Raw genomic sequence first — 9,857 nt, forward strand, 5'->3', positions numbered from 1 at the left:
CTGTGGCCATTTACCAGAGTGACCACATGCTTCATGTCTGAGTCATGAGCAATGTGGCATCCTGGACAAAAATGTAACTGCTTTTATTTGAATCCCTAGCAACATATCTGTTTGTGTGTGTGTGTGTGTGTGTGTGTGTGTGTGTTTTATTTCAAAATAAAAGGAGAATAAACAATAACTTTACTTCAAATTAAAACTTCCCCCATTCCATTGTTTTAAATTGATTCAATAAAGGTATTATTATTCATCTAGCCTTCCATCTAACACTTTATTTTAAGAAAGGGAACTTCTGTGAACAAAATTGGCTACTCATTCCTTATTTATTTATGCAATACAATTACTGATGTCAATAACCTGTAATACGCTTCCCTTGTCATGTTACCGCTGATACTTTCTTTCTTCTGTGGTAAGTCATTTTCCTGTTAAAATCAGAGTTAGGTTTATGGTTTGGTTAAGGTGGCAGATTTTATGGTTTGCCTTAGCTTTGGGTTAGGGGTTTAACTTAGGAAAGGTCATAATTACATAGTTTATTGGTTTGTTAAAAGTGCACTCAGTTATATTATCCTTGATTAAAATTTTTTTTTACTCCTACAGAAAATACTTGTAATTTTGAAAAATATGTTTAAAATCATGATCACTCACATAAGATGAAGACTTTAGTCATATCAGTTACCTTAAAAATGCTGTTTTACTGTACATGGAGAGGGTCCCCTCATGGGAGTGGCCTTGTTAGGATCACATGACCTGTATTACTCTACTACTTTTAGTAATTGTCATTGGATTCTTTCACTCATGGATTAAATGAATCATGGCTGATGTAAACAGTGAATTTCTACAATGTTATTGGTAACAGAGCAACATTTCAGGGGGGGTAATAACAGTCTAAAATAAGGGTGAACCACTCCCATGATTTATTTATTAAGGCTATTTATATTTGTGTTTATAGTGGAGTGATTTATAGGACACCTATGCAAGTTATATGGCAGATGGTAGACATTTGTATTACTCAAAATTGCAAGTTCAGTCAAGAGAAGAATGTATTTCAACACTTCTAAGTTCTTCAGAATAACCAAACTGATTGCACAGCGCTCGCGGTGGCCAAAGCAAGAAGCATGTGTCACTCCACTCTGTTCCATAGTAAAGAAACAGAATCGAAGCGTAAGAGCGAAGGGCTCTATTATATACTCTTCTAAAAATAGCTATCCAATCAGCGCGTATGGAAGCGCAGTTGAATTGACCAATCGCAGCGGAAGAAGGGCGGGGAATGTCCACACGCGGTCGCTATTGGTCGAAAGTGATATCATATGCGCCCGCGCAACCTGGTCGGCCCTGATTGGGCGCGTTGTGAAGACACGTCACGCTGTCACGAGGGGGTAGGCAGGCAGCGAGGTTTGAATAGGGGAAGTTGACAGAGCGCAGTGCGTTGCCTCGAGTTCAGTGTTTGCAAATAAAGTGATCTCAACAGCTGAAAGACGCGGACTCTGAGCGAGCAAAGCGACGGCAGCACTGCTTTGCTGTTGCATGTGAGGACGCTTTCTTGTCACATCTGATCTTGATCCGAGAAGATATTTTAGTCGTTTTATTTCCTAACATATTGGATTGCAATGGATGTTCTACCAATGTGCAGCATTTTTCAGGAACTTCAGATCGTTCATGACACTGGCTATTTCTCTGCATTGCCATCGCTTGAAGAATACTGGCAACAGGTAACTTTTCTTATATTTAATTATATAGGCTAAACTTTGGAAAGCAGACGTCGGATTGGATAAGAAAGAGCTGTGATTGGTGGATACTGACTTTTTTGTCTTTAAAGTGATATCAGAGAGACATGTTTGTAAACGCGCGTCTTTGTAGCTGCGTTGCGCTGAATGAAACGTTGTAACATTCCATTGGGACGTTCTATAGTCTATTTGATTATGTATTATATACATTGTAGCGTGGTAAATGCTGTCAATCAAACCCTGATAGAACGTAGCTGTGATATAGGTTACTGAATAAATGCATTTTTGTCATATAGATCGATTTTTAGTCTTCAGAATAGCTATAAGTCATATCTATATTGCGTTTCAATGACGACAAACACTTTTTAAACACTCCATTCAGCGAATAAAAAGAATTGCATGATTGGATAACCCATTATTTTGCATTCCCGTGTGATTCTGAACGAATCTCCACTTAAATTGCGTTGACAGTCTGCTGCACATGTTCTGTCACATAACGGGGTTTATGGGAGGCGCTTATATTAATAGTCATAGCAGAACAGATTCCCCTGTATACTTACTGATGCACTTTAAGATTGAACTGTTGCGGGCGTTTTGCGTGTATCGTCGCCCGGTTGTTTCGGTAGATACCTGATTGAAATTGATCCAAGTAGTTTCTCTTCAGAATTTTGGGGATTCTGGCACGACTCCACATGGCCGTCTCGTGCCATTTAAATTCGCCGAAGCGCTTGTACATCCAGTTGCTTGAGGTTTCCCACCTCAGACCGTTTAGATACACTGAGGGGGTTTTCCCTTTTGGAAAATGTGCGGAATCCGTAATTTGAGATTATTCGGGCCATATTTAGTGTTTACGGTGAATATAATTTTAGGTAGCGAGGATGAGTAGAGCTGAAACGCACCACAGAATATATACACAGTTGGAAAATACTGTGTGAATATTGTGAATGAAGTCTAAAACACTTTTATACTTTACCGCGCGGTACTTACGCACTGAAATTAGTTTACAATCGATTAAAACGTGACCAGATGTACGTCGAGGCTGTATGAATTAGGAAACTCGACTGAAAAGAGAGAGGAAGTTCTGTGGCTTCCTTAAAAGGACTCAGAAACGACTGTATGACTCACGAGAGGATAACTGTTCTTAGACATACAACACGTACCTCCCAAAGCCACGTTTATACTTGGAACACTGTTTAAGAATTTACTTTATTGGTCTTGCACCCTCTGATATGTTTAAATGTTACACAGTGGTACATATTTCAACAGAAATGTCTTTTAGCACATGCCAGAGTGTGGTTAACCTTAGCTAACCCTCAGCACTCCGCCATGAAAGCTGAGGAAACATCCTGCCCTTTTAAAGAAATAGTTCACCCAAAAATACAAATTGATAAAATTTACTCACCCTCATGTCATCTCAGACAAGTGCGACTTTCTTTCATTTGCAGAACGCTTTTGCAGATTTTTTGATAAACATCTCAACTCTAAGTCTAATCAGTGCAAGTGAATGGTGACTCAAAACTTTAAAGCTCCAGAAAGAAAATAAAGGCAGCATAGATGAAATCCATACAACTCCAGTGGTTTAATCAATGTCTTCTTCATTTGGTTATAGGTTAGAACAGACCACAGTGTAGCTTGTTTTTCTCTAAAAATCTTGCCAATCTGGCACAATCATTATCTCAAGCTCGATCACACTTCATAATGACGCATGCGCAGAGTGCCAGATGGCGCTATAGGAAGTGTGCTCGAGCTTAAAATCATGATCGTGCCTAGATACTGCAGATGTCAAGATATATAGTGAAAAAGGAGTTCTATTTTGGTCTGTTCTCACCCAAAACAGATTGGATCACCTCAGAAGACATGGATTAAACCACTGGAGTCAAATGTATTACTTTTATGATGCATTTTGGAGCTTCAAAGTTTATTTGGATTGTGAGGACCTACAGAGTTGAAAAATTCTTCTAAAAATCTTAATTTGTGTTCTGCAAAGGAAAGAAAGTCATACACATCTGGGATGACATGACATTCAGTGTGGTTATGTCGGTTTTTAGATCTTTGACCCCTAAATTATTATATTTGGGCCCCTGATCCTTGTCTTTAGATCCCCTTGTGTTGCTCTTGTCAGCTGATAAACTTGTAAAGTCTGTCATGCATATTCTAACATTGTGTTATCTGTTTGAAATCAGACATGTTTGGAGCTGGAGAGATACTTGCAGAGCGAGCCATACGTCTCTGCGTCTGACCTCAAGTTTGAGGCCCAGGAGGATCTGTGGAGCAAGCTAATCTTGGCTTGTGGAGATAAGGGAGATGGGAATGGCAACCTTCCGAACATCAAGGAGGACGACAATCAGGACTGTCAGATATTAGAAACCAACTCCGATGCCAGCAGTGAGGCGTCCGACAGCTCAGAGGAGCTCTCGCCCACTCACATCTTCACCTCAAACCCTCTGGGCTCGGTACTGACCGAGTCAGCACATCACTTGAGTTCCTCCATCATCAGCACACCGCCGTCTTCCCCAGAGACCCTTCAGGAGCCCGGCATCCCGCAGGTGTGGGGCTCCACACAGATGGATTTGCACGTGCCGGCGAAGATCCGGCCGAACGGGCTGGGGAAGGCCTCGGATAAGACTTCTGCAGGAGGGGATTCCTCTCCGGACGGCAGGAGGAGAGTACACAGGTGTCATTTCAATGGCTGCCGAAAGGTTTACACAAAGAGTTCTCACTTAAAAGCACATCAGCGGACTCACACGGGTAAGAAACCGCTATAATCGCAAACTGTTTGACTTTTAATCTTCCGTGGAACACAGAGGCAGAATGTTAGGTACTGGCAGCCTCTGAAAGTGAATGGGGACTGAGGCTAACATTCTGTTAACTTCTCCTTTTATGTGATAAAATCATATTGGTTTGGAACAGCATGAGGGTGAGCAAATGTTGAAAGAATTACAAATTTTGGGTGAACTATCCCTTTAATTGACGCTGCATAAACTACTTTGAGACGTAAGTAGCTGTTGTTTGTGACGTTTCTTCTTTCTATAATTCTAAATTGGATTTATGACAAAGTCAATGCAAACAGACATTGAAACTTCCAAAAGGGGAAACTTGCAAACATTGCTTGCATACTTGGGAGGTTTTGCATCATCTGTGAAGTTGTGTAATGCAGTTGAGGGTTCATTCAGGCTGTCCTCGGCTGCAAGGCTAATGTCCCTGTGAATATTTGCCTCGCATGACTGCATGCCTAAATGGTGACCTTATCTGTTTGGAATGCGTCCTTGGTGGGGGGGATGGGACAAGCCAGGATGAAAACAACCTGCTCTACCAAAACAGTTTTGGTTTCGTCATGGGAAAGAACCAAGCTTTTGAATGGGATCTGGGTGGCCCCTTTTTAAAGGGCCCATTGCATTCAAAACACAGGCACTGGGTGACTCGTATTGTTCCACATACTGTTTATGCATACACTGCGTAGAGGAGGACTTTCGGAATACCATGCTTTCTGGCAATCCTTGCGACAGAATGCAGGATTTTATGAAATTTAAAGGGACAGCTCATCCAAACTGAAATTTCTGACAACATTCATCATTTGATTTTCGTTATTTTGTGGATTTCCAAAGGATATGTTAGTCTCAGTCACTTCACTTCACTTTTTTTTTCTATATAATAAAAGTGAATGGTGACTGAGCCTGACATTTTGCCTAACAAGTCCTTTTGTGTTGTGATCCATGTAAGATCGCGTCATAGACGGCAGTTACCTGATCTGTAAACATGCATCCTGTTTAAAGATGCATTTTTGAGTGCATAACTGAGCACGCTATGCCACATTTCTTTCAAAGTAGCTGATGTTTCTCTGCCTAATCCAGGGGAAATGTTCTGAAAGGTGTTTGTGTTTGTTTACAGGTGAGAAGCCGTACAGGTGTTCATGGGAAGGTTGCGAGTGGCGCTTTGCAAGAAGCGACGAGCTCACCCGACACTTCAGAAAGCACACTGGTGCAAAGCCATTTAAATGCAGTCACTGTGACAGGTATGCACACTTCTGTCTCGCTATCTCTCTGTGACAGTCATCAAAGCCTGCCTGTCTTCCTTGCCGCCTGCCTGTGCATGTGCGCATCAGTGAAATACGACGGATTCCGCTTTCAGAATTGATTCCATATTTATTGGTTCACCGATGGGAGTAGTCCTATTATGTTGGTTTTATCACTTAATTACCTAATCGCAGTAAATGCCCGATAGCGCAATAGTCACACCATTGCAATTCGTTATTGATATTCTGTATATCAATATAGTGTATTATAGCCAAATGCACCACTCCTCGTTGTCACCACTCCCTCTGTTAATTATTGCTCTTCCCTGATCGCTTTGTGCTTTGAACACCATTGTTTGCTCAACATCCCTTTTTGGCATTTTGTTTCCGTTGTTATTTTATGGGTGTCATAGTTCTCCTTTTAGGCTCTTAAACCACTTGATCAGTGAGTTTGTCTGCCCACATGGAATCTGCGACCACAGAAATCATGAGATTTCTACAGAATTCGAACTCCCCTCATTCACAGTTCTAGGTACTTTTGCTAATTTGATTGTTTTCGGTTTTCTATTTTTTTTTTCTGTAAAACATTTCTTGACTTGGATATAAATCGTGTATTGAAGAGGGGAAAAAACAATGCCTGTGACCTTTGATTTGGCCTGCCATATTATATATATTTAATGATATCATAAAAGCAACTTTTATATTTTAATAACACAGTTTGATTTAATGCAGAATTTACTTTCAGCCCACACACATACTCTATCAAGATTATGGGCCCTTCATAGAAAAAAGTTTGGGCACCTCTGGTCTAGAATATTTTGTAACAAATCAGTCTAAATCAAAAATGATTTTTAAAAATCTGTATCCAGAAATGATAAACCCTTTGAAAGGTCATGGAAATTAATTGTTTAGAAAATGGTGGATGCAAATTTCAACCCATTTTATCTGATGTTTCCAATAATATCACAATTTGGACAAAGCCTCATCTATGATGACCAGCTAGATAACTTTACCTTGGTGACATACTTAAATCAGCAGAGCTTGCAAAACTGCAATGCTCAAAACGTCACAGAAATGTCAAATATTTTAGTCCACACTTTCAGTTTCCAAATGTCATAGTTTTCAAAAGTATGTAGTTATGGAGAGCGTTTTCGATTCGCTGTGTTTTCGGTGGAGGAAAACACAGTACTGATGTGAATGATTTCCCAACGTTTATGCCTCTCAATGCGTTTTCACAAGAAAATATAATTCTGTGAATGTGGTCTAAAACGTTTTAATTACAACAAGAAAATTAAGTGCAAATATACATCTGGTACACCTATAACTTTCTCACCTTTTTCATCATAACCATAACCTCATAACCCGCTCATAACGTTTCAACCTTTCCTTTTATGTCGACATGGCGCCTATTCCTGCTTCACGAATTCACCTTAAGGGCCACTAGGGGTCCCATCAGTGATGCAATGCAAAGATTTCATCATAACCCTCATAACCATAACCTCATAACCCGCTCATAACGTTTCAACCTTTCCTTTTATGTCGACATGGCACCAATTCCTGCTTCACGAATTCACCTTAAGGGCCACTAGGGGCCCCATCAGTAATGCAATGCACAGATTTCAACCTTTGATCTCATTTTATGATTCTGATGGCCCCTGCCTGACCTTGTTTTTCACCTTTCCTCTCTCATTCTCCAGGTGTTTCTCCAGGTCAGACCACCTGGCCCTGCACATGAAGAGGCACCTTTGAGCGGGCCGTAGCTTCACGCTGGGGATCTGTTGTGTCCTGACCAGCTTTCTGGTTGACTTGGCCCTGCAAGACGTGGGGGGAGTGTGTTCCAGCCAAAGCATGCCATTTTGCACCATATCCTGTGTCTCCGTGAGCCCCGGGAAAAAGGTGGACTGACTGGTTGTTGAAACTGCAAAGGAAGGGACAAAATCGTGAATGAAGAATCAAAGAGGATGATAGCTACAAAAAAAAAAAAAAAAACATTTACAAAAATAAGAAAAAGTTTCACAAAAAAAAAACAGAATGTATGGTGTTTTGTATGGTGCATGATTTGGGACAACTCCTGGACTGTACACTGGTACTTTTAAAACAAAATCCTGTTTGACGTGAGCAGATGAATGGCCCGTATGCAAGGAAGGGGTGGGAGGGGGGTACCAGTGTATCGCTGTTGGGCTGAATGGTGTCTGGGAACAAGTTCTGTTTTTGTTTCCACGTGGTGTGCGAGATCAGCTGAGACTGAGTGAAGCCGCGAGACTGAGAATTCCTGCCAGATGCGCTTGGGCTATGTGTCGCAAGTTTGCGGGGGGCGTCACAGGAATTGTTTTGCCCCCTGTCCCATCTGAAGAGGGAGGGCTGAGGTGGTACCTCAGTCCTGAATGGAAGTAGCTTTTTTTTTTTTTTTTTTATGTTTCGGTGCAGCTACTAAATGTGCAATGTGTTGAGTAGCTTGTCCTTTGACAGGCTGCAAGAAGCTCATTTGTAGTCCGTTGTATAAGCTGTGTGCTTAGAGATGTAACACAATTATAACTTCACTATCATAAACAGGTGTTGCATGGTATTGGGGTTTGTACTTTTTTTTTGTTGTTTTTTGTAATTGGACTGCAAATAGATTCCAATAAAGCGCAGCTAAATTCAATTGGTTAAATGTTACAAAATTGTACATAAATGCATTGATCATTCTACACCACTTTTCTCTCTGGTGATGGGGGGGCTTGAACCTTTCGGTCAGCGATCATTTCATACAAGACTTGTTTTCTTTACTCCTTTCATCTTGACGACTTAATTCTCTCATTCTATCTCCATTTTACCTGTTGTTAATGCACTGTTTGCCTTAATGGTGCCTTATGCAAGTGACCTTGTCCTGTGGCATGGATTTGCTCCTTGGGAGGTGGGGTCACAAAATGTCTTGTATAAGTGATTGAAAAAGCTTTATTAAGGCTCTGTTTCACCTGAAAATGCACCTTTCCCATTTCCGAGGCCACTGTACCAAGCCCTTGTAAATACTCTATGTTCTCAAGCATGCGGTTTCATTTCTTGCCACTGTTTAGATAGGTTTACCCTAATTTTCTATATGTTGCGAAATTGTAAATTGTGCAATGTAGAGCACTTAAGTTACCTACTTGGTATCTACTGAATGACTTTTTAAATGTATTGCTTTAGATGTGCCATTTCTATCTTCGGGGGTGTATGCAAAACAAAACGCTCTCAAAATGGGAGAAACAGTCTCTGTTGTGTAACACAAGGCTTGAAAGCTTGTGGAATGCCAAACCTCCCCCCAGTCCCCTGGAACCAAGAATAAAGCAAAAACGCCTAAAGATTTATTGTAATTAACAAGCTCCAGTCAGACAGGCCTTGCCTTGTACTGCCTGGCTGTAATGAATTGCTGAAGGCTCTGCCTGCTACAGACTGCTGACTCGGGCAGTTCGATACTGTCTGGATGCCGTTGTTTTAGTCCAGCAACAGTATTGTGGATACAGTGCACAGCAATCCCGAAAGCTAAAGATATATGCGCCCCCCCCCTCCCAATTTAGATACACGTGGAGTTGAAAGCCCACTCGTGCATGTTACTTTTGAGATTTGACAAGTAAACCGTAATGCTCTTATCAGGGACCAAATGAATTTTGAACTTCATGTATATAGTTCGTAATAAGCCAAAATGATTTGGGTATAATGTTTTTTTTTTTTTTTTAAATAAGCGCCATGCTCTGATTTGTTGAGTAATGGAGGTTTGACAACGTTGCGAGTAGAGCAGCTATGTAGATGCAGATGAAGTAACTTGGAAGCAGTTTGCTGCCATAAAATCAGATCAACCAGGGTTTTGTGGGCAAAGAACATTCTGTCTTTCCAACAGTGGCTGAAATTATTCAAATGGTAATGGAGCCTTAATCAAGTTTTCCATTTGCTTGCTTCAGCCAACACTTTCTATCACTTATCTTTTCTCTCATGAATCCCTCTTGTCTAAAAAAACATTTGTACAAAAGAATAAAAAGAGTAAAGTTAGAAAAACAAAACTTTTCTAAGATTTTTATTTGTGTTTGCTTTATATGAATTTTATTTGAAATTGTTTTGCAAAATTGTTATATTTCTGTATGAATGTATTTTTTATTGGAATAATA

General features: G+C 40.5%; 1 protein-coding gene across 1 annotated transcript; it reads left to right on the forward strand.

Moving 5' to 3' along the window:
* The first annotated feature begins 1,379 nt into the window (after positions 1-1,379).
* LOC127634724 (Krueppel-like factor 6) lies at positions 1,380-9,428 on the forward strand. The gene is made up of 4 exons (XM_052114389.1): positions 1,380-1,706; positions 3,905-4,469; positions 5,610-5,733; positions 7,431-9,428. Exons 1-4 carry the CDS (start codon positions 1,605-1,607, stop codon positions 7,480-7,482), a joined length of 843 nt encoding a protein of 280 aa, XP_051970349.1. The 5' UTR covers positions 1,380-1,604; the 3' UTR covers positions 7,483-9,428.
* The last annotated feature ends 429 nt before the right edge of the window (positions 9,429-9,857 follow it).

This window comes from Xyrauchen texanus, chromosome 42 (assembly GCF_025860055.1).
Source record: "Xyrauchen texanus isolate HMW12.3.18 chromosome 42, RBS_HiC_50CHRs, whole genome shotgun sequence".
In the NCBI taxonomy this organism is placed as follows: Eukaryota; Metazoa; Chordata; class Actinopteri; order Cypriniformes; family Catostomidae; genus Xyrauchen; species Xyrauchen texanus.